General features: G+C 41.8%; 2 protein-coding genes across 5 annotated transcripts; one reads left to right on the top strand and one right to left on the bottom strand.

The window, feature by feature from the left end:
- Window positions 1-832: 832 nt before the first annotated feature.
- lpin1b (lipin 1b) lies at window positions 833-16488 on the bottom strand. Of its 2 annotated transcripts, none has more exons than XM_058613611.1 (20): window positions 16272-16488; window positions 10484-10687; window positions 10289-10384; window positions 8174-8460; window positions 7322-7429; window positions 7091-7208; window positions 6645-6975; window positions 6269-6362; window positions 5998-6182; window positions 5785-5878; window positions 5626-5695; window positions 4711-4803; window positions 4473-4534; window positions 4251-4389; window positions 3743-3891; window positions 3271-3357; window positions 2928-3080; window positions 2294-2408; window positions 2040-2143; window positions 833-1937 (listed from the first exon to the last, which is right to left on the bottom strand). In XM_058613611.1, the coding sequence occupies exons 1-20, from the start codon at window positions 16353-16355 to the stop codon at window positions 1763-1765; spliced, it is 2748 nt and encodes a 915-aa protein (XP_058469594.1). In that variant the 5' UTR covers window positions 16356-16488; the 3' UTR covers window positions 833-1762. The 2 variants fall into 2 exon arrangements, with proteins under 2 accessions (XP_058469594.1, XP_058469595.1); XM_058613612.1 differs by lacking the exon at window positions 16272-16488 and adding an exon at window positions 12663-12881.
- A 1037-nt stretch (window positions 16489-17525) lies between these two features.
- Window positions 17526-25177, top strand: gpatch2 (G patch domain containing 2). 3 transcript variants are annotated; one of them, XM_058613330.1, is made up of 10 exons: window positions 17526-17706; window positions 18614-18857; window positions 19690-20225; window positions 20503-20567; window positions 20732-20929; window positions 21278-21398; window positions 21879-21921; window positions 22030-22094; window positions 22293-22381; window positions 23703-25177. In XM_058613330.1, the coding sequence occupies exons 1-10, from the start codon at window positions 17657-17659 to the stop codon at window positions 23870-23872; spliced, it is 1581 nt and encodes a 526-aa protein (XP_058469313.1). In that variant the 5' UTR covers window positions 17526-17656; the 3' UTR covers window positions 23873-25177. The 3 variants fall into 3 exon arrangements, with proteins under 3 accessions (XP_058469313.1, XP_058469312.1, XP_058469311.1); XM_058613329.1 differs by having other exon boundaries at window positions 19690-20228; window positions 21882-21921; XM_058613328.1 differs by having other exon boundaries at window positions 19690-20228.
- The last annotated feature ends 173 nt before the right edge of the window (window positions 25178-25350 follow it).

The raw sequence follows: 25350 nt of genomic DNA, 5'->3' as shown, positions 1-25350 counted from the left end.
ATACCATACATGCAACATGTAACCAGCTATGTATGCACTAATAATACTGTGTGTGCATATGTGACAGTATTGCACAACTGATTGCACCTTAAATTCAGACTACACTCCATTTTGTACACAGTACTCACTCTAATTTATTTATTTTTCTATGCTTACAGTTACAGTCATTCCTTTATTTTAGTTGAAGTGTGACGGAAACTCCAAAGAAAGAATTTGTTTGCCCAACCACTTGCTGTGCACATGACAATAAACGTCTTGAACTGTGCATCAATCACAGGCTGGAATAAAACATTCATTGTATTTTATGTTGGTAATAAATGTTGTAATGTTAAGAAAAACTAATGGCAATCAAATTAATTGCAGCCTTTATAGAAATGTGTACAATTGGCAAGATTAAGAAAGGACTAGCTCCATGCATTGAGCATTCATCTACAAGGATTTAGGGTGGAACATGAAAAAAGGATCCAATGTAGAGATGGATTTTGCTGGAGATGCATGGATGCTATAATAGTAAACACACACAGACACACACACGTGTTGCTCTTTCAGGGTATTTTCTTTAATGATTTGTAATAATTTAACAGTGAACTGGTCAACAGAGGATGAGGAGTATAAGCAAAAGAGCAAATTATTGATCGTGCTCACAGTTAAGACAGAAGAATGGCACATTGTTCAATCTCTTTCATGGAAAGAATAACAATTATACAACACATCTTCATATAAACTATAGGTTTACTCACAGCTACTGTATTTGTATGATGTTTTTTTGTTCAATATAAAGCCAGTGACACAGGCTGTCATGATAGCAGTGAACATTAATGACCTCACACTGTCTGTGATATTGTAACTTGCACTGTCGGAGTCTGATAATGATTTTTTAAAGCAGGGCTTTGGATCTGAGTCGTATTCTGCAGAGGACGGCAATTACAACGCGGTGAAAAGAACCAGTGCTGAGCTACATTTTCCCCATCAGTCAGTTGCTCATCACGTGACACAGGTGAGACGATCGGCTTGTTTTTCCGTATAAATAAATTATAGGAATGCAGCGCACCGCAGAGGTTTCGTTTCTGATGAAAACATGATTTGATAACCGCGCTTTCTTATTACATTTTCTTTCCTCGGCAATAAATAGTCATTCACAACTGTCAACTAACAAAACTACATAGATACTTGTTTATTCGATACATTTTTACTGCCACTCAGAATAATAAATACTGACTTGACTAATTTCTGTCAAACAGAATATATACAGTACTGTACGTCGCTACAAAGTTAAACTATCTTGCATATATTCGCTTGCATGTTCGTGCTGATTGACGATAATCTGTAACAGTCTTTAATGACAAAGGTTATGAGTAAGAAAATAAATTCTGTATTTGGCACAGTCTGCACAGTATGATCGTGTTCTCTCACGCTTACACTCTTACATATAAGTATGAAACTATGAGCGTATGTCAATTTGAAGTCTAGCTACTGAAATGTGCACTCAATCTCTCACAAAAAAAATAATATATACGTGCTAAGCTGCCTGAATATATTCTCATGATTATCTCTCATATACAAACAGATGACAGCGTTGCCATCTTTTTCGATTAAAAGTGCTCTTATATATTATATTGTGCATGATAAGACTATTCACAGCAGAATGGCCGACTGCGGTGACTCTCTACTGCGAGCTACAAAAGTGCTCCTGTCTGTCACAAACATTCATAAATTACACTCATGTGTCTGTCACTCAGTCATTCAGCAGGTTCACAGGTCGTCAGCTCCTGGAGCCGGGAGTGTGTGGAGGTGTAGTTCCCTGATGAGCCACCCGGGGGAGCTGATCCCTCCAGTACGTGAAGTGGCTATAAGTGTCGGAGCAGGGGAAATCTGAGGACGAGGCACGCATCTTCAGAGGGAACACGTGGTCGACCACCTCGCCGAGGCGTGCGTAGCTGAGGACATGAGAGGAGGACACAACAACAGGACACATCAAACTAAAGTGTGAGCATATTTCCCCAAATATACATCTTATGTCACCTAGATACGACACTTACGATGAGATGTTGGTCTTGGCGTGCTCCTGCACCAGTTCGCCTTTGGGGTTGACAGTAAAAATCCTGTTCAGCGGCACGCCTACTTCTTTGTAGGCGTACACGTCCTATGACCATGTAAGAGAAGACGATGCAGTCTTAGAAATAATTACTTTTGCTGAAAATGATCTTCACTTACAGCGATCTGATCTAACTAGATGGAGATTTATATACAAATACATAGTGCTCAATAACCGTGCACAGTGTGTGTGATATACCGTTGGTCTGTTGCCAAACGCTGCATAGAAAGGCTCTGTGTTGGGGTAGAAGAGGTTCTTGATATCATTGAGACACTCCACCTTGAACTTCTCTGGTTTCTTCTCAATGACCTCCCTGTTACACACACACACACAAATAAAGGATGTTATGACAATCAGAATAGAAAAACAACCCTTAAAGGTGGAGTGTAACATTTAACCCTTTAACACCGAGCGTATCGCAGACTATTACAGTAATGGCACTTGCGCTGTTGCAGGAAGCTGGAGATTCAGTGTCTTTGTCACCAGAGAGGAGAGGACATAGTTTCCATTTTTTGGTCTGTTTTTGGACACTGAGTCAAAGACTCAAACAAATGTTATTTTAAATATGTTTTATACCGTTCATATTTCAAATTGGACACACAAACATGCCGTAAATAACTGCCAGATATTGGTTATTCTATTCAAAAACACTTACTTACGGCACATTTTCTGGCCCCCTTAGGTGTTAAAGGGTTAAGACATTTAGGAGGGAGAAGTTTGCTTTTAATAAAAATAAAGAGAGGTGAACCAGTCTCCCTCTACTATCCAACCATCTACATTCTCACCATTAGACATACAGCTTCATATATAAATGTGCATGTAGATGTCAAACCTGTGCAGAGCTGAAAACAGGCTGCTGGGGCTCAGAAGCACAGGGCCCATAGGAAGCATGGTGCCTCTCTCATTCACCCAGTGCAGGTAACCTCTGGTCATGTCGGCCATGCCGATAGCTCGAGCGGAGCAGTACAGGAACTTGTAGCCATTTCTGACAACAAGAAAGAGAGCGAGGCATTAATATTAATATTAATATCGACCTTTTGGTGGCAATAACTATAGGTACAGTTGTGAATAATTTCTTCCATGTTCAGAATTCGAGTGTCTGCTTTCAAATATGTTAAACTTCTCTTACAATTTGCTCAGAAAATGTTGCTGCGATAGATTAAATGGGTGCTTACTGGCTGACTTTGTGATAAAGGTGTGCAATACCCTGGTGGGTCCAGTCTTTCCCGAGCGTGGGCAGGATGTGTCCAAGTGTGTCCGACCTGGAGAGAAAACAAGTGATATTTGAACAAGTAATTAACAAATAGACTAATATGAAGCTTTCTGTCCTGATCATAACACACGTGCATAAAAGAAAAAAAATGGTAGATGTTTACAGTAAATGTTAGATGAAGAGCATTTATAAAACTGGAGAAAATCTCGCCATGCAGGAATCTGCCTATTTAATCCTTCGATGAAAATCCTCACTATCAGCAGTGAATGAAAGTGACAAATGACCCCGCTGTGAAAAGATTGATTCGTTGTGCTTAATCCTTGTATCCATTAAAAAGTCATTTGGGCCACAGCAGTTCACAGTTTGCCGCCGACTCTCGGGGGCCATTGGAACATATATCATCTGTAACGGAGTTGTCAAAGCAGATCTCTCACCTGGTGATGGTTCCATCTATGTCTGAGATAATGATCCGGTCGTCCCAGTTCCAGAGGTAGATGGTTCCCTGACAGCGACACGTTCCCTGGTACTGAGTCGTCACACTGAACACGACCTCGTTAGGACCCTCCTGCAGCTGGAGAGACATCTGTGTGTGTGTGTGAAAGAAAGAGAGAGAGAGACAGAGAGTGAGACAGACAAAAAAGTTTCTTTACTTACTATTGTCTCTAAAGTAGCGGCAGTAAAGTGAATATGACATTTAAGCAGCGTGACATGCAAATAAAATAAATTATATTCCTCAGTAAAGTTTAGAAGAAAAGTAGTGAAGACTCCTCTGTCATCTGCCTGTACTGCAGCTATGGCCGAGGAAAGGTTATAATGATCTATTCATATAACTTAAAATCATATACTATATTTAAATAAATTATGAAAACAGTAAAAAAGAATTATGGTTCATTATTAGACTGTGACTGGACAAAATTTGTGGGAAACACTGAAACTTCTCACCAGCTGCTCTGACGTGAGTCGCAGGGTTTTCTTATAAGACACGCCTCCTTGTGCGATCCCGGGCTCTGATTGGACAGCGGGAGAAGACTGGCTGGTGGCTCTGTGGTCTTCATCACTCGAGGACGTCTCTTCTTTATGCCTATTTTCAGAGTGAGAGGGGGATATTTATAGGCCAGTGCTGTCCAGTCCTTGCTGTGATACTCTTTTTAGGCAGCTTCTTACCTGCTCGTCATATTCACAGCCTGCTCAACGGAGCCACAGGCCCCACATTCAGACATCGAATTCTACAACAGTACAAACAGAAGTTCATTGACTTTCTTAAATATGTTTTGTGGTTTACTCCCCTGCCACACACACACACACACACACACACACACACACACACACACACACACACACACCCAGAAATAATGTCAACCAGAGAAAAGTTTCACTCTATCAACAGAAATGTATGAAATACCGATTTGGTGCTGCTGTTTCTGCCTCTCCAGGAGAACCACCACCTCCCTCCTTTTTTGGGCATCTTCTCCTGCATGATGTTTTCCACTGTAGCCTGGAGTGAAGCGCACACAATTCCCACACAGCCACAACACAATAAAAACACACTTTAAAAAAACTGAAGCACGACCACAAAACAACGTACTGTAACTCAGAAACAACAATAAAACTGCAGCTGAAATTGAGAAAAGGAAGAACATTGAAAGAGGAGGAAAAAACAACAACATGGGAGTGAGTTGATCGTGTTTGAGAGGGGAGGGAGTGCGCTGGAGGTTCGGGATGACATGAACATGAGCTGAGAGGATTGTTTCTGACGTACTGAGCTGTAGCGCAGCACGCCAGTCAGACAACAGAGAAGAAACTCCAAGGCTGAGTGAAAATAAGTGAGCCAGGAGGACTAATGAGAGGATGAATGGATGTAGCAATGGAGTAAATAAGGAGCGGGTGATAAAATAAGAAGGACGGGGAGCAGAGAGGGAGAAAAAGTTCAACATGAGCACCCAAGAAGAACAGATTCAGAGGATTTTTGTTATTTGTTAGGCTGTAGTCTGGTTCTGACTATTTACTGGTATTTCTGCAATGCCTTATTTTAAAAACAGCTTTACCAGCAATTCCCTACAGATATGTGTTTGATAAATCAATCACAACATAATTTATACATGTGTTATTCCGCATGCTTATTTGTCAATCCCAAAAATATCTGCCAGTCACACCTTTCTAGGAATGACGGGGGTAGATCACATAACAGCACTGCATGTGCATGCACAGTGCAGTACCGTTTACAGCCAAAAGGGGGAGACGGTACTCAAGTACCTCATTCAACCTTTAGTCATAAATGCTTGCGGTATGTGTGTGTGTGTATGTATTGATGTCTTACCTTTGGCAGAGGTTTCTGAAAGGCCTGCATAGCCAGCATAAGTGGAGCTGCAGTGCTCCAGTTATAATACCTGAGGGACAAAATAAAATGTATTTATAGCAAAGTCATAAAGGCTGTAAAAAAAAAAACACAACAAAACTTCACATCGTCACAACTTACTTGGAGCCCATTTTAACAACTAGGTTGGGGTCGTCGATGATGGCGGGGTTCTCTATGAACTGCTGATAGGAGATGATCTTCTCATGAAACTGCTCTGTAAAGACACACACGTCACACTGGTTGTCCCCTTGCTACAAATTACAGCACTGTCATTGATATATATACAGTATATATATATATATATATATAGACTAAAGTTATATCCTGTCTTGCCTTTAGTGATTTCCCTATTTTCACTGAGTCCTCCACACAGAGAAATGGCGATAGACGGCAGGTCAGACATGGGGTCACAGGAGCTGTCCACTTCGCTGTCTCCTCCGGAGCTGAGCGACTGTGGGGACATACTGGTGCTGTGGAAGCCCAGGTCGGACATGCTCCTCACTGTTGCACCGCCGTCGCTATAAAAGGAGGGAAAAGAGGCAGGTTGCTTTCACTATGTTACAACTGTGTTGAAAAAAATGTGTCTGTGTTTGTGTCCAAGTACCTCTTGGGGAAGTAAAGAGCTGCCACCTCAGGCTCCAGCTCTGTGATGTCATCCAGGTAAACGCCGTCAGAACCAAGATGGCGGCTCCTCTTGTCTGCAACAGCCCAGTGAGACCAGTGAGACTCAGTGAAATTCTCACATTCTTTTTATGAGAAGTTAGTCTTGTTTCAAAAAAAAGAAAGAAGGAAAAATACAAAATAATTGCTTGCAATATGTATGACTTAACTAATAATAATGCTCTGGTTTGCTTGTTAGGAGTTGCAGCTGGTTCATGGAGAATCAAAAACATTATTCTTTTACTCTTAATTTTTTGGTGATTTTAAAACCAACTACAACTGAAAGCCCCCCAACCCTATGCACTTGACTGCTGTGTCACCTTTTCTCTTGGACGGAGAGTCAGTCTTGCCAAGAGGGCGCTGCAGTGTCTCCTCCATGTCAGCCATCATACGAGCAGCCACGCTCTCCGCAGCCATGACCTGCGCCTGTGAGGTTACCGTGTGTGACTCGAGCCTCGTGGATTCTGACTCCATCCCGTCTGCGATGACCGTCTCCTCCGTGACTGTGGTCTCCCCTAACATCAGCAGTCTGAGGGCTGGTATCTCAGAGGATGTCTCGCGAGTGATCACACGGAAATGTGTGCTTTCAGAAAGAGGGATGGACACAGGACAGACTGGCGGAGGGTCAGGTTTCACGGGGAGGAAGGACGGCTGCAGAGACGAGGAAAACGAGGATGATGATGATATGCAATGAAAGATAAGATCTAAAACTGCTACAAATGTATTCAGAGTCATTCTGTGTGTGCACGGTTGACAGTTTGGTTACCCTGGCAGCCTGTGGCAGCTCTCCCCACGCCCAGTGCATTGCTGGATTCTGGTTGTCGGACGGCTTGTTCATTAGTTCCGAGTCACTCTTTGGGGAAGTGGGACGTGAGTTTCCTGGGCTGAGAAAGAAGAGAAAATAAACAACCATTATATCAGAGTAAATCTGCTTAAATTCTGTTTACTGTATCACGTAGGCACGTATCAATGTAGATCTTTGCTCTTTTTTGGTCACCTCTGCACTGGACTCCAGTCACCATCTGAGCGAGTGTAAATGCCAGCCTGTTTGTAGGAATCACTGGTTGAACAAGCGGTTGTCTCGTCTCTTAAGACGTCTCGAGACCTGAAACACAGACAAAAAGCTACATCATACAACTGTACGCTATGTTGGTATGTATCTTTTAAGACCCCCCCGGAGCTCAAGCTTGAACTTGTCTGTTTCTAAACGCAACGTGTCGTCTTCTCAATGTTAAGTCTGCTGCAAAATGTGGCCTGCAGCCTTATTCATACCAAAGGAGCACAAAACAACATAAATATCCCCACTACACAACAAAAACATGTATGTGAATAATATAAACCATATGGATCGATGTTGCACAAAAAATGTGCAGTTGAGATTGAAACTCCCAAGCACAGGCATTGTCATTGGGCACATATCAACAACTGCTGCTGCATTCAAGCATGATGAAAGAACTTCAAAACGGACAACATTTGAAATGACTGGAGCTGCAGGCGTGACCTGTGCACTCCACATTTCATGGCTGTCAACAAAAGTAAAAATTCACAGAACCACTCGGTGAAGATAGTTGTAAAACTTTCTTATCCAGTGAAAATCACAGAGCTGCTTTCCATATGGTGAAACGAGGCTGGAGGCCTCTTATTTATGCCAGACAAATTCCTGCTCCATTACAGCTGCTCTCAGGGCCCGTTTTGTTTGACCTCACTGTCCTCCTCTGTCACGTGTATCACTGTTTCTCTTTACAATCACCTCACATGTATTTTATTGCTTTTCCATTATCTACCAACCCCCCCTCCCCACCACAGCACCCTTTTTCTTCCCAACACTTATCTCTCCGTCGCTTCTCACCTGTTGTTCTCCATCTCCGCGCCTTCATCCGAGCTGATGTCTATGGTGAACATGTCATCGTCTCCGGAGTAGTCTCCGCTCTCCTCCCGCCGCAAGCTGTCCGCCCGAACCTTCCTCCTCCTCTTCCTCCTCTTCTTCATCATTCCGCCGCCATTCTCTCCGTGGACTCCCGTGGAGCCCAGAGTCTGTACCTGTGGCCCGGAGCTCGAGGCTCGAAGGCCGGCGCTCATGAGTGAAGCTCCGTCTGACATGATGGGTGAGGTGGCCAGGTAGGATGGAACCACTTCCTGTTAAGAAGAGGAGGCAACCAGAATTTTTTTTTTTTTTAAATTCATAAAGTATGATATGAAGAATAGACTTGGTCTAAGTCTGTGGAGGAAGCTGGAGTCCAACCCAGCTGATATAGCATCTACAGGACGTTTCTGTGGATTATGGGAGCAAGCCTGTGTCAGTAAATCTCAAAACTGTATGTTGTGTTACCTTTAGCATTAACTGTCTTTCTAACTATTTAAGCAAACAATTTATGCAAGGCAGTGAAACTTGAAATACAACTCTGCTCTTGTTGTTTTTGTTGTTGTCAGAGTCAAAAATGTATAATCGCTGCCAAACAGTTTGCAGAAAGACTCTCTGTAGAGCCCCAAACAACTCCTCTAAACCCTTCCACACTAGTTCTTTTTTTATTTTCCCTCCTTCTAGGAAAAGAAAATGCTTTCCAGGAGCAGCTCCTGCTGTCAGAGCAAGGGAGGGGGGAGTATAAATCTCTCTCTCTCTCTCGCTCTCTCTCTCCGTGTGTATGTGTGTATGTGTGTGTGCGCCAGACGTATGGAAAGAGAGAAAAACACGGAGGCAGCATGGAGGAAAAACTATAATCCTATGACGATCATATACTTCCTCACGTTTTTCTTCTCATCTGTGCCAAGTCTTTTTCAAAAGACGCAGCATTCTTTCCCACCTCCTTTTATCTTCCAGGCCTGGGAATAATTTGACACCACTCTGGGGAATATAAATCAGCCATTTCCCTTGTTGGAGCCCCAGCCCGAGTAGCTCGCCGTTTTGTTTATGCCTTTTTGCCGCACACACATCCTCACATGCAGAAGAAGAAACCACAACAGTATCCTGCAGTATAACAGCACCACATGACGTGGCTGTTTAAATCTGCTACTCAAGACCTCGACCAAACGAAAACACTGGAGACACCATGTTGCTCGTAACTAATTTGAATGGCTCTGTTTTACATAGTTTTCCAGAAAGGTTCAAATGCTTTCATGGCTTTGTGAAACAAGAAAGAAATGAATATTTTCAGATTGACCCATTGTACTTTTTAACCTTTTATCATTTCTTTTAAGCCTAATTCATAAACACAATAAGCTTTACATACATTTAGTGTATCCTCCACACCCACAACACTTGATATAGGGCAGACTGTCTGACTTAGATGTCAAAGCGCTACACTGAGAGGACTCTCACTTGCTGACGAACAGAGGACTGCTGTTCAGACAAAAAGGAAAGGAAGAAATTCCTGGCTGCAGTGCCAACTCTGCACACAGCATGACCTTGTTTGAAATACTATGACAGAGTGGGAGGAGAAAGACAGTTTGGATATCGAGGCTTCTCGATTGTAAACATGGGTGTGTCTGGGTTTTAAGGCATCATGAGGTGGAGAATAATGTGTGTTTTCGTTTGAATCTTGTTTTTATTTGAATCTCTTTGTACTAGCATGTGTAGTAGCAGTACTTAATTGTGACCAGAGGGCAACAATTTTCACTGTGTAAAACACCTCAGGTCTTTTGTAGCTATGAATTACAAATGACTATAATAGTTGACTTTTTTCCAGTGTTGCCACTCCAAAATGAAGATGACTTAGTGGTAGAGACTCATTTGCCATACAAAAAAGGCCACAACGGTTCCTGCTTATTTTGTTCGGATAATAAACAAAGGGCTCCACTTACGTGACAAATAATTTCAAACCATTATCACACATTTAAAAATATAATAATAATGATGTTTTCCTCTCTCCTCAGTCAACAACAACAGAAATGCTGATCAACATCTGAGCTACATTGCCATGCGGATGCAATTACAGCTCTCACTACCCTAAAGTAGTTCCTGCCATACCTGATTATTTTCCATTTCTTGCACAAAGAATGCCTCTCCGTTGTCCCCGAGCTTCATGTGCAGATCCACCGCTTCTCCATTGATCGTCATGTCCACCTGGAGGAGGGAGAAGAGAGAGAGACAGAGGTGAATAAATTGAACTTTTAAAGTTTACCTAAAAGCCATATTACTTGTTTGTTTTTGATATGTCTTTACCAGTTTTTCCCGAGAGCGGAGGACGCCCATTTTGCCGAAGCGGACATGGAAGGGCGAGCACTGCAAGGAGCCATCGGGCTGCTTCACTACAATGACATCGATGCAGCCTGAGAGGGTGGCAGGATTGAGGCCTCGGTACAGCTCTTTGACCTGAACGAACACCTGGCCCGCCAACTGCCCCACGTAGTTCATGGTCTGAAGGGTCTGAGGGAGGGGAAAGAGAAATAAGGACAAAGATGAAGGATGCAGCATGCAAATCCTGTTAAATCATCACAGAAGCAACAACATCAAAAATCACCAAAGGCACTAAAGCTTTAAATTATCCAGTGGCCATAACTATAGCTCAAATTTAGGCCACCTTTAAAGTTGAAGGTGTTAATTATCCAGCACCTGTTGTGACCTCAATCCCTCTGTTTGTCACCATTGAGGATATATACAGTAACAGTAACCTCAGTGGAGAAAGGTGAAATGAGCAGCACTATGACTGGTATGGCTAAGAAGAGAGGACATGGAGGCCGGTTCCTGTTCAGTGCTTATGTCATTTCTCCTCTAACTGTCTGTGGCCTACATACTGTAAAAGAAAAAAAGTGCACATATTTGCACTTTGACCTTCCCACCTTCCTTTACACTTCCTGACAGGTCTGGAAGTGTTTTCCATTCAGCTAATCCAGACACCAGAGGTCATACCAAGTTAGACCAGTCTGTGCTTGATGGTTATTCCGAGCTGAGAACAGCAGAGCATCAAAAAAATTGCTGGGTGATTAAAATGACCCAGCATTTTTAGTGTATGATGATTGTTCTCTTATTCAAACACTGGACTGGATATTTGTTTCTGGGTGGGTGATAGCAACATAGTAACAGTGGTGGGATCCTAAATTAACACACAATTGTTTTTCGCTTAAGTTCTGTTTGTTTCATGTTAAGAGCATTCTGGAAGTGCCTTTTTGTGGAGGTGGACACAATAGGACAAATGTGATGTCATCTGTTTACAGGCCTCAATTGGGATTAAGCAACACTTGAATCAGGAGCTGATGACAGTTGTTGTTTGGTCACTGAAACGGAGATCTAATCAAAGAACATCCGCGCTGTCCCGAGAGGAGTCATACTTCAACTTGTCCTGGGTTTTCTGGGGCATGTAAATGTACAGTATTTCTGATTAGTTGAATAATTAAATCCTTGTTGTTTATGTTATTTCCTCAGTTATTGAGTTGGACATTGGCCTGGCAATGTAGCTCTCTCCTGGTGATGCAACCCACTTCCAATCCATCCCATGTTTACAGTTTTCACAATGGCAGTCTGAAACAGGGAAGGTGTTCTGACTCTGACCCTGACTCAGTTGGAAGTGGGCCCCTCCAAAATGAATGCAGCACCCGGAAACAGACACCAGCCCCTTGAGAAGAGGCCCCCCTAACAGAATACACTAATTTTAGAGCTGCAGATGAATTTGAGAAGACACAACCATGTCTGAATCTTGATCTGCCTCTTGTAGGTGGCGCTCACTGTATTCTGTTGTCGGGCACAGAAAATGCCCGACAACTCTGTTGACTTTCAAAGCAGATGACTTCTGTTGTAAAACACTGCTGCATGCTGAAGAGGCGCCTCCAAAAATAGACTTGATTTACAGATGAGATTAAACAAAGAGGGGGAAAAAAAGTCTCAAAACACAGAGAGCCATGATACTGTTTCCGAAAGAAAAAGATTTTTTATTAAAAGTCCAACATTAGAAAAAGGTGTTTGACTGAGGTGTATGCTCATTAGTTAAATTGGCTTTACAAGCTGCACTTGTGAAGATGTTCTTGCAGAATGGAATCTGGCTCTGAGCCACTTGTCTTGGTCATGCAGAAAATCTTCACTCCTACATGCAAAACCTATATGCTTCACAAAATGCAATCAACACATCCTCTAAATACCCATATATCAACATAAAAACCTTAACTTAAGTGATTAGTTTGTGTGACACGTACAGTAGCACGCGTATAACAGAAACAAACAGCTTTTTCCAAATTCCTATTTCAATGAAAATGGTTGATACTGTTTTAGAAATGAATGGTTGATGACTACGGGACACGAGTATTGATCATGTAATATGTGTGTAGCTCAGAGAATTCACATATAAAAAACAGATACATCGCACTACAGTGCTGTCAATAACGCACAATAATACAGTGGCAATTCCTACCTTTTAAAGCCGAATACAATTAGAGGCAGGCGTTTCTTCAGTGGCGTATTACAGCACAACAAGCCATTGTAGACGAGTTTTTGGTGTTTCCAGTTAGCGGTGACGTCTGGGACTGTGATAACAACAACGACTTAAAGAGTTAAATATGAAAAGACAAGCGGAGAGAACGCAATACTCTGTCCCTCCCTCTGTCTCTCGCGCTCTCTCCCTCTCTCTCTCTCTGTATGTCAGTCTCGCCGGTGTCTGACGTCACCTGCAGCGAAATCCCGCCTCCTGACCAATCAGCGTCGAGCTGTTGCGTTGCCAAACTCCTCGCTTCAGCGGCACATTACTACTTTACTTCTCACTCCAAAGTGGCTGTTTTCATGACTTATCTTCGTAATATTTTTTATTTTGGTGTCACTAGACACAAAATGAAGCACACACTAACAGAAATACAGTATATGCGACAGCCTCGCTGTTTAGTTAAAGAGTCAATTTAAAGGAACAGTAGACAGGAAAACAGCACGCACCAGCAGCGGATACATCACAGTTGTGCTGTGACGGCGGGAAGTCGTGTGGCTGCTACAGCACGTCAGCAGCTTCACCGGAGTCAGGCTGGTGCAGTGAGGTGATCTTTCTGGCCAATCACAGGCCAGACTGATGGCACATGCGATGTAAGCAGTTACCCTGACTGATGACTGTATTTACAGGTTTTCTGTGACCTGAGGAAGCACTGCACAGAGGTAGTGCAAATACACACTGCCATTTAAAAAAGATAATATAAGACACGTGTCCTTAATGTATGAAAGTGAAGCCAGAAAAAAAGTTGACACTTAATCATTTTTTCATGGTTGATCTCTTAGCAACAGACCAAACATTTGATAGATTGATAGACTTACTTAACATGTGTCAATTTGCTGTGTGTGTGCAGGAGGTATTTGTGTTTCCAGACTTTCTGCGCAAAACCAGAAGAGAAAGAATGTGAGTCCTTGTGTTTGAGGTTTTTTCCCCATTACAGTCTGTCAAAGGTGAGCTATGTGATCTGTTACATTTCTGGATTGTTGTGTAACTGTGAACTGTTCATGCTGTTCTGTCTGTTGTTGACATTATCATGAATGACATTTGTGTCTGTCTGTGTGTGTGTGTGTGAGAGAGAGAGATACCAAGAAGAGCACGTTTCACTCATGAAATAAAACCAAAGGTTGTGTTACAGGAAGTGTCTGTCAGCAAGTCACACTGCACTGAGTGACAGCTGCTGTCTCAGCCCTATTGTAGGAGCCAATATTGTGTTAATTTAGTTTAGATTTAGTTTAATCAATGTAGGTTTATATGTTATAGTGTAATAAGTGAGCAGTTGCATTTAAAGGCAAAGGAATTTGTCTTGTGGGCCTTTGGTATTTGGATATATTTGGATGGAAATGTAACTTGGATGGATGGTGAGTGGAAATAAATGTGGCAAAGCCTTTACATGCAGACTCTTGCGTGCCTTGGTGTCTGAGGAATATAGACATCTTTGATAGCTATGATAGACGGATAAATAGATAGGTAGATATGTGCTCGAAAAAGGTTTTGTTGACCGTTATGTTACTGTTAAAGCTATGAAGCAGTCTTCTACAGTTTGGAAAATCAAAGGAATATTTTCATGTATTGCTGATCCAAGAGACGCTGGGATATATCTGGATGGAGATGTAACTAGGATGGATGGCGAGTGGAAATAAATGTGCAAAGCCTTTACATGATCACTCTTGCATAAAGTTTAAGTTCACCACTACACATATAAAGCTTGGTGTAGCGTGCAGCCTCAGCTGACCTTTTTATGAATGAGGAAATTGTTCTTCATTTGACTCCACAAAAGACAAAGAAAATCACCTGGGTTTCAATTTGATCTTTTCCGTGAGACATACTGTGTGAAGTGAAAAATCATGCCTCACCACTCATTTTTGACAGATACAGTGATTGTGATATGATTCAAATTTGCTATGATTGATAATGTTTGCATCTTGCCTTTCATTTTCACTAAAAAGAAAAATCTAAATCCTAATGACTCGACTTTTCTGGAGTCTGGTGTCAAACAAAACAAAGTGCTATTCGGTTTATTTTGCAAATAATTGCGCAACTCCAGCAGCAACGATTCAACGCTAAGCATGAAGCATACCATAATATCAAAGTACTACCAGTGGTCAGCCCGCTCAGGCATTGCCACATACAGCATGTCCCCATATCACTCTTCAGCGTCACAGAATTCTTCACAGATACATGAGCCACACAGCTGCCCTCCTGACATGTTTCTAAGGACACACTGTTTTGCCAGGAAGATGTAAACTTAGCCAATATTCTCTGTACACAAAACAGCACATGATGGCAATTTCACTTCTCACATACATAGCGAGTGCATTAACAGGCGGTATCAGACTACAATAAACAAGCTGATATAATTTACGCCACTCAACAGCATTTATCAGCATGGAAAAGACAAAACAAATGTTTTTCACTTACTCAAATTTGAGTCCAGAACTTTAGCACTAATTACACAAATTACATTTTAGATAAAAGTATCCTTTTAGAGAAACAACCACACAATTCAGCCAGCCAGCAACTTGTTATATATTTAACCATTTGTCCTTCTTTATTAGTTAAATCCCTGCTTGCATTGTCATGAAAAAGTGAATGCACTTTAAAAGTACTGAAAAAGCCAACAACATGACACTGACAATCATATTTAGGAACCAGTTTCACATCAAATTTGACTAACTCCACAGAATTTGCTATCAAAAACAGGATGTGTAAGTACTTGACATTGTGTATGGACGTCATGTGAGTTGACTCAGCGAAAGAATGTTGCAAATTCATTGCATAATAATCTCATTTACACAGTGGGTTGATATCAAGGCCTCTGGTATCACAGGCTCTGATAGGCTCACACCATTCTGGCCTGAGAATCATGAAACCTGATTTAAGAAATGTGTGACGGGTTTAAACCATATGCAGAATCAGTGGCTTTGTAGCTGTAGTGATATAAAAAGGAAGAAATCTACTTCTGCAAATGGCCACATGATCGAGAACTACAAATTAAAACGTCCGTCCATAATGGTCTCTACTTCATAACACATTAAAAAAATCCTTATAAATAAATTACCCCGATAAATGAACATCAGCCTTACAAAAACATGGAGTTATCGGTCATGAGATACATGTTTGTCACGTATGTATCAGGTGTTAATATTGCAAGCTGTAATTTTATATGACAAAAGGTATTGTTCCAGTAAAAGCACACCCATGTTGTTCCACTTCACTTCCCTCCCAAGTTTCAGTTGAGACAGATTGTCTTGCAGGGTAATTATTGTGGTATCAGTCTCCACATTTAAGTTTAAGTTGTCCCTCGTTTGTTTTGCTTCAAGTTAAGCTTGACTGAAAACTAATGGATACATATTAAATGACACAAACTTAAATCTTAAGTCCTTTCGTCTTTCAAAAGACAGCAGCTGAGTTTGCATGTAGACTAGTTTTCCTCATTTCTCCTGTAAACCTTTTACAGTACATTGATTAAACCCATTGAGACTCTTTTACACCAAAGGACATGCATCTGTTTTTCTTTCCTGCATGCAGATGATTTAAGATCCACTTTACCCAACTCCAGGTGGTGTCATTGCCATAGTGTTCAACAGTCTCATTCACAGTTTCTAATTCGTCATCATCCTCTACTGATGTCATGATTCCATAATGTGTTCGATCCCACCTGTAGATCTATGGACTTTTGCGACCGCTCTCTATAAAACTTGACAAATCCTCTCTAGTTAAGTAAGTCTCCACTCTCGAAGCATGTCAAGTGTCCAACTGCCGTGGACAAGTGGACAGCGTCTTACTAAATTTACCTGGGCCTCTGGGTCAGAAACCTGAGACGGTCCTGGGGAGGTCACCACCAGACCCCGTGACTTCTAAGGTATTTAAGGAGGGGACATCTGGTAGAATAATGGTTTGAATGTTAGTTTTCCTCAGTTACATGGGATCACACGCCACTCAACACCCAATCAGATGGAGAATTACCCTGGCATTAATCTTGTGTTTCCACAGTGTAATTTCTCTCAATGTGTGACCGGTCAGTGTGTGACCAGTCACTGACATTCAGAAAACACCAAAACACCTGTTACATCGGGTTAAAGTCCAAGTCTCACTTGAACCCAGTGATGCTTCCAACGACCACTGCAATTAATATGAACCCTGTTGTTACTGATGCGTTTGAACTGCTGACATTTTGTATTTATTTGACATAGCAGCTGATCGCTTGGAAGTACATGTCATCCTATCTGTGATATGGAGTCCATTCAATTTTAGACTACACCGCCCTCTAGTGTTCTGAAACGGTAAATACAGCAGAGTTGAAACTAATAAAGGGCACAGAGTTGCCTTCACTTGTAGCATCAAAACTTTTTTACAGTAGTATAGTATTGTAAAAACTCTGTTGTGATGACATTAGGTTTATGCTCTCTGAGTGTTTTCTCAAATTTTGTTTGGGTTTAATTGATCACAAGGTAATAATGAGTCTTTATTAGAGAACAGACTTTGCTCAGTGGTCTTGGCAAATGTCTAATGTAAAGGTTTGGTCTAGCTTAAATTCACTGTATACCAACATGCAAATCCACTTTAGGTTTGGGGTAGTGATAACACAGCAATTACCCAATTGAGTTTGACAAGAAAACTGTTATAAAGCAATAAAATTAATGTGTAAAATATAGTAACAATCACAAAATTACAAAACAGAAAAAACAAATATTGCAAATACATACAACTCTGACACATTATTTATACTTGGCTATGTCATTCTTTCGATTTTTAGAAATTCCTACGGTTCCTGAACGCAACATAGTACCCTGCGCTGCCTTCACGGTGTCCTCTTGTCGCGTATTGATCCAGCAGTCAGTTGATTTGTAGCTTTTGAGTCAGGATGGTGTCTGTGGTGTGTAACTGTTTGTCGGTTGTTTCTGGCTAAAGGTATCTGGCATTTTGCGGCTTTAATGTCCCGTGCAGCTAATTTAAAAACCATCGGCAAAGCGGGAACCGGCTGGTAGGTGGTCTTTGAAATCACGGAGACGTAACATATTGTTCACGTCCACTCCACTCTCGTGAATCTGCCGGCTGAGGAAATGAAGCTAACGGTGTTAGCCGGGTTACTAGCTAGGGTACTCTGAAAATCAGAGTGTTTCTTTGTTGTATATTAACCGGCGACACTTGTCAAAACTCAATCACACGGCGACTATCGGTACTTGTCTACTGTCTGTAGCTTTATCAGCTGTTTATCTTTTATGACACTACAGTTGACCGTGTGTTGTTGGGGACTTGGCTAGCTAGCGAACAAACGTTAGCATGTGAAGCTAATAACAAAAGTCGCTAACTATAACAGAGTCGAGACTTCTTAAGGGATTTATTTGTGTAAGTAATGGGAGTGACCTCATTTAGTTTTGGCTCGGAGAATAATTTCTTAATGTGTAATACGTTATCATTTACTAATTGTGTAAATGGTTAGTTTGACAGCCGATTTTCGTTCATGTAAATCGGTCAATATCACTATTGCCAGCTCTAATGCTAAGGAAGGTAAACTCAACTCCTGTCCGTTAGTACTTCCACCAGTGGATTTAACATAGATTTCATGTCAACTTACATTTGTACTATTTGTAATAATCAATCCCAGTGGCGTCTTGAGCACATCGCTATTTAGTCATTTAGTCATCAAAAGTTTATCTTTAAGTGCTTGTATGACGCTTCTGTCAAACTGCAACTTCCACTAAATTCCTGAAATGTACACAGTATGTAGGTCTAATAAACTTAGGTATGGCTTTAAGTTTGATCATGCTTATTAAATCTTACGTTAATACATGTTAGTATAGAGACGGTCATCCTAAATTTCTGACTGTCAGATTTCTTTGGGCATACGCCAGGCTTTGAGCATCACCCCTGTAATTCTTACATTTCAGGCACTTTCACCGGACGATGGACGAGCTGGTCCATGACCTGGTGTCGGCACTGGAGGAGAGCTCAGAGCAAGCTGCTCGTGGTGGATTTGGAGATGGAGGAGACCATGCACTGGCAGTGGGCTGTCTGCTGAAGAGGCAGGCTCGGAAGAGGAGGGGTAGGAAGAGGCGCTCAGACAATCCACATCCACCCTGGGAGACGGGCCACCTCAGTGAAGGTTCAGAATCCAGTGTGGAAGAACATAAGGTGAGACAGGATGATGATGATGATGATGATAATAATTCCTTTCACTTTAACCCTCTGTGTCAACTGAGGGGCCCTCGAGCAAAATAACAAGATGTCAAGTCTAAGTCACTGTGCTCTTTTGAGAAGGACAAGTAATGGACAATTTGCTGTAAGAGGAGAGACATAGGTGTTGTGCCTTTTGAAATAAAAATCAGATTTAATCAATGTTTTTCAAGATAAATTGTTTTTCATGGTTTAATGTCTCACTGGAGCTGACAGACACTGATTTCTTCTGTTTATTTATTACATTTCTTACATTGAAGTGGCAACTGGTCATGACGTCACCCATAAAGAATGTGGCCTCCCATTTTGAAGCTCGATATTCGCTATTTATCCTGTGTCATGTTGAGTTTTTGCACAATGAAGTTCAAAGGCATCACCTGCTATCTGGTGCCTATTGTATTTACCCAGCTGTCAGTCACACGCATATGTGCCATTCTTTATTGTCTACTTTCCTCTAAATGAGAATATAAATCACAAAAATGACATCATGTATTATTAAGAAGACCTGAAACGAGCAATAAATACCATAACTTGAGGAAAACTACATTATCAATCAAGTGGAACGTGGGCTAGTTTTCCATGGACTTTTTTTCCAAACAGTATAATTTTTATAAACTGATAAACATTAAACTTTTTGTGGATAAGTTGCAGTTGCCCACTCACTGGTCTTTCTTTGTTGTTTAATCAACAGTAAGTGGCGTAAATGTATCCAAGTTTCTTAAGTAGAGTTTATTAAACAGGGCTTATTAACAATAATATAGTAATAATAGTATTAACAATACTGTTGCAGGACTACCGTGCAAGTACAGGAGGTGTTTCTGCTGCCAACAGTCATGGCCGTGACAACAGTGACTCAGATGAACAGCTTGGCCCCAAAAGGCGTACCCCCCTCACTTCTGATGTGGGCCGAAACAAGAGACCGCTTTGGCCGGATGACATGGGTGTCCTTGGTTCTGCAGAGGGAACTCGCAGCCTCAGAAGGCGACGTAAGGTCAAACGAATGGCTGTAGATCCACCTGTGGAACCAGAACCCTCCTCCTCCAATATGCTTGGGCCGCCACCTGTGCCCAAAGCCCGTGTTGGTGTAAGGCCTCATAGACTTGGTTTGAATGAGGACAGGGTTGCCATGGAGCTGTGTGGAGGAAGCATGGGAGGGAAGAACAGGGTGAAGAAGAGGAAACTTGCCACCATCAGGCTGGGAGTGGAGGCTGCGGATGAAGGGGTGGTGGTGGAAAGTGAGGACCCCATATCCTCCCCGGTGGAAGGGTCCAAAGACAAAATGGAGCTGGAGGAGCAGAAGGGCTCAGATGAGGAGATGAGTGACAGGTGGTTAGTGTTTTGCCTTTTGTTTTCTTTTAGTGCCATGTGCTTCCAGAGGTTGTAATTCCTCTATTTCCACATTTGTATGTACAAGTATGTGTGCGATTCTGTAGGACAGCAGGTAAGGTTGTTTGAGACAAAAACACAAATATTAGAAGTTAGAATCAGGTTGTTCCTGGGTCAAATGAAATACGAAGTGTCTTTAGTAATATTCAGCCCAATGTTTGCATGTTTTTCTCAGAATAGAAATAATTATTTTCTTATTTCTGTTTTTCCTTTGCAGTGAAACTAGCAGCGTCAGTAACAGCAGTGACGGTGGCCTCTACACCAATGATGAGGGGAGACAAGGTGCTTTCTAATGAGTTCTGATAATATTAAAAATCAATGATTATAGGTTAAATTGAAAACTCAGCTCATATGTATGTTGTATTTGGTGTAATGGTATATGTAAATTAGGGGTTGTGCATTTTTACAGCAAGGTACTAACCAGAGGTCTCTCTCGGGTCTCTTAGGTGACGACGAGCAGAGCGACTGGTTCTATGAAGGTGACCCAGGCTCAGCTACAGCAGCCGGAGGCGCCTGTGGGATAGCAGGAGTGATTCCGTGGTGGGAGAGGGAGACGGGGTCAGAGGAGCTGGACCTCGCTGACCCAGTCTTCAATAGTATTCTCACGGGATCCTTCCCACTCATGAGCCCTGGACAACAGAGAGGTAGAGTGGAGGCTGAAGTATTATGTATATATGGTTAATATTTACAGTAAAGTTATTATTTGAAGACCAAGTTGAGTTGTACACTCATGACTGTTATTATGTTGTTGCACTTTCACCCCTGACCAGTAGGAGGCAACCCCTTCACACAGACAAACAAGGCAATGATCAGCATTTTAGTAACAAAGGTTTAGGGTAGTTTTACTGTACATACAGGGAGATAAAACATTGTAGCATGTGAAGTGTTGGATTTTTGAAACATTCAAAAAGAAACAATTGTTCTGGATCAAACTATTATTTTCCATAAAACACAAATTCTGTTATGTTATGTTCCTATATTATTTTCGTCAGGTTTCCACGCCAGACTGAGCCGTCTCCATGGAAACCAGCAGGCGTCTGATGTCGGAATGCAGGGCAGCTCTGGCCAGGGTTTCAATGACCGTCTGGGTAGACAAACCCAGGATTCCCATGAGTGTGTCCCTGTCTTTCTATAAGTAGTTGATTCTGACTTGTTAATTCTGTTTTTTTTCTTAGCTCTTTTTAATCTGCTCTAAAGTGGTTGATATAATTTAGATTAGGTTATGTCTAAGGGTGTTTCCAAATAGAGATTGTATAGAGCTGAATTGAGTGTACATTACGGTATTTACTTTTGCGCTTCACTTTGCCAGTCTGCTTATTGTGGGCATGCAACTGTAACAGCAGGAGAGCTGCTAGTGCTGTCAGGAGCAGCTTTACTCCCAGGACTAGCAGAGCTGCTATCATCCTCATTATAGCCATCTTTGGTTTTAGAGGAATTCTTAACACTTTGTTTAAAAGGAAGAGGTAAGGGGGTTGTTATCCCAGTTGGTCAATGATAGGGTAAATACTGGAATAGAGGTGTGGTTCTTTTTTTGTCTCTGAAATGCTGTATTGATGACAATTCTAGTCCTCACTAGCACTGTTATCTTTTCAGCAGGCCGTGGTTTAGCTCAGGCCCAAGGAGAGATCATGGACAGGTAAGGCATGTGTTTGTGCATTGATTGGTTAAAAAGTGTGAAACAAGTGTGATTTGAAAGGTTACAATTCTAACAGCTTAAACATTATATCATGTTTTTTCACATAAGCTGCACTGGGACCCACGGGCAGACAGAGGGCATCGGAGAAGCTGTTCAGTAAAAACAGCCAGCAGGTGAGAACCACATGTAACTTAAAACACCTCTGATTCATTTCCGTCTCTAACTTTTTTTTATTTTTATTCTCCGTTGCATTCTCATTGATACGGCTCCTTTTATAGGTTTGTGTATCAAACGGACATGGATACTGTGCAAAGTGTTATGTGAGATCACACATTAATGCTGGCATATTTTTGTCCTGGCTGGTTTTGCAGACAGACCAGCGGGCACCTGGGCTCTCTATGTACGGGAGATGTCAAGCGGAGGCGAAAAGCAGCCCCCCTCGGTTCCACTGCCCCCCCAGGTATTGGATGCACACCTCGATACACCTAACACACCATCTGGCACATTTTGCCAACTGCCCCTTTATTGTATTTTGGCTCTCGTTTTCTGTCTTGTTCCCATCCCCCCTCTTGGTCAAACTTGCTATTTTTCGCCAGCCTACATTCCTGCTCTTTGACTGCATCACACAGAAGCTGAAGGACAAGGGACTTGGATTAGAAGTGAAAGTTTCAGTTTATATTTTCTAAGGGCTTAATTAAGAGTAAATATTTATAATGCCCTTCTGTTTTCCTGTTATTAAACCCAGCTTTAGCTCCAAACCCCCTTTCCTGTTAAGCTTTGTTGGACATGTGTCAGCTGTCATAGCAGAGATGCTGGATTAGCTCTTAGCCAGTTACACTAATGTATCACCACCCCCTCCCCTAAACCACTTTCCTGGGCTTGTTGATGCTTTTCGAAGAGGAAGGTTGAGGTAGCAAAGCCTAATGCGGTTAGGTTGAAGTCAATTCTTAATAATTTACAACCTGATGCCAGAATTTTTTCAGTTTATTCACCATCACACACACACACACACAAATAAATCAGTCAATAGTAAAATGAAAAAGAGAAAGTTGTTAGCAAAACAAACACTAACTGAAACACAAAAGATTTGGTCCCTGTTTCAGTGTGTTGTCTAAAAAACTGCGTCTTCTTGAGTGACATATTCAGTATCAAGCTCGTCAGATGGGAGATTTACGTCGTGCCAATTTGGCATCAACTCACCAGGGACCCATCGTTTGTGTGTGTGTGTGTGTGTGTGTGTGTGTGTGTGTGTGTGTGTGTGTGTGTGTGTGTGAGTGAACGGGCCGCTTGAATTTAATAGGAAGAAAGTCAAAGGGAGAGGACAAAGCGACTACTGTCTTTCTCAGACGGGCATTGGTGTTACTTATTACAGGGATTTATTGCCTTCGGGGGACCTTAACAGTTTTAATGTGAGTGATGAGGTCACTGGGACGAAAGTTGTTGGTGCAGCAAGTTTGCTGAGGCCGCACAGTCACAAGTGTGTGAAATGTGAAGAAGCATTTTGTGTTTATAATGTCTCAATCATTAAATAAACCATGAGCTAAATTGACTCCTTCAAAGGTTATGGCAGCCTCAACATTCGCTGTCATTGAAAACAAACAGCAAATTTGAAATATTTGCTTGATTATCCAATTTATGCTTATAGAATATTGTTGAAAAATAGATTCTAAATTTAAAGTATGGTATGTTCTCATTCAAAACACCAAAAAAAAAAGGTTTTTAGATATTTAAATACAGTGATGTTGCATATTATCTAACCCAAGGCTTTTTTCTGTTTTCAGGTGTGGTTGGGGAGAGCGCTCCTCCCATCCCGGACACGAACATGGGGAGCCGCATGTTGCAGAGCATGGGCTGGAGCCCGGGGATGGGCTTGGGTCCAGAGGGAAGGGGCATCACGGAGCCCATCCGAGCCACACAAAGACCCAAAGGCACAGGTTTAGGCTTCAACTGAACGCCCAGCTTCTGGATCTTGAACCTACAGCAGACTTCAACGAGATGCTCCAGGAGCGACAAGGAGTAACAGAGATATAATGCTGCTTAGATGATGACGATGAAGAATCAAAACTAGAAATCTGCGAATGGGGCTCGTCCTAGCAACATAGTCTGACCTGAAACAGAAACCTTCCCATATTGGGGAAACTGCAAGAAGCTTGTGATATCCACATATACACACACACACACACACACACACACACACACACGGGTGTGAGTGACTGCAGCTGAGGTGGAGAAAATACTTCTTGCAAACACGTCCTGTTGAGAAACTCCATGTTGGAGGAAATGGATGACATTGATGGCTCATTGTTAGTGGTTTAAGCTGGCATGCTGCCTCAGACCTGTTACCTCACACACCAACGTTACAGCATTTCAGACTCGAGAGTTTTGTTGTTGATCCTGTAGTGAGAGCAGCCGCGATGACAGATCGGTTTGTTTTTCCGGTGGCGGTATTGGTTATCGATTTCATGATAAATGGTTGTGTCCAATATTGATGCGAGAATGTTTTCGAAACTGAAAGGCTGTTTTGTTTCAGACGTACCTCAAGATGTATTTTAGGTTCCTTTTTATTGTCATGAAATTAGGGCACACTGTATGGATGTGTGTTGGGGATAAAGTTTTCCCATCCATTTTTATTGTTCGTTTAATGATTGGTGTAATGTCATCAGAAATACTTTATCTACCCCAAAACAAAAAAAAAGATAAAAATCAAAACCACAACCCGCCCATCATGTCCCACCACTATGTAAGCATGTGCAGCTGCGGCTGCTGCAGGTCTCTGCTCATGTTTACAGAGACAACACACGTGGATATGCGAGGGAATGTTTTGCCAACAGTTTTCTCAATTGTTGTCTGGTATTTTATCCCCGACCAATGTTTGTACTGCAGACTGCAGTATTAGTGAGTGTACACACACTAATGTAACAAGTAGCTATGACTGTCAGATTATGTAGTTCAGACTTCGGAGGGTTTCCTCCCCTCCAGGTTTGCAAATGGTGGGGGGAAAAAAATCATACAAATAGCTCATTTCAGTGTGTGCAGAATTTGAGAAAATGTATAATTGCTGTCATAAGACGCATCAAAAAGCCCGACATACACACAATTATTATTAGTTTACTGGTGTTTTCACTTGATTTGCTTGATTATTAGACCTTTGTCAGGACTGTGGGCACAAACAGACTGTGAATGGCATCTAATCTGATGCAAATGAACACAAATGATGTGCAAAAACGTAATTACAATTAAAGCAACTGAAGAAGTACTACCACTAAGATTTTTTTTTCTTAATTTTTATCACTTTTCACTCTGGGATATTGTCATGAAGTCTTGTTTGTAAGTGTTGTTAACTGTGTTTGGCCTTTTCTCACAGCAGACATTTTGATGCGACAGGAAATGTACAGGTGTTAGGGTTAGGATTTTTTTGAATATTTACCA

The sequence above is a fragment of the Solea solea genome, chromosome 17 (genome assembly GCF_958295425.1).
Source record: "Solea solea chromosome 17, fSolSol10.1, whole genome shotgun sequence".
Taxonomy (NCBI): domain Eukaryota; kingdom Metazoa; phylum Chordata; class Actinopteri; order Pleuronectiformes; family Soleidae; genus Solea; species Solea solea.
The sequence above is the reverse complement of the archived record's forward strand: the minus strand, read 5'-3'. Positions and strand labels throughout refer to the sequence as shown.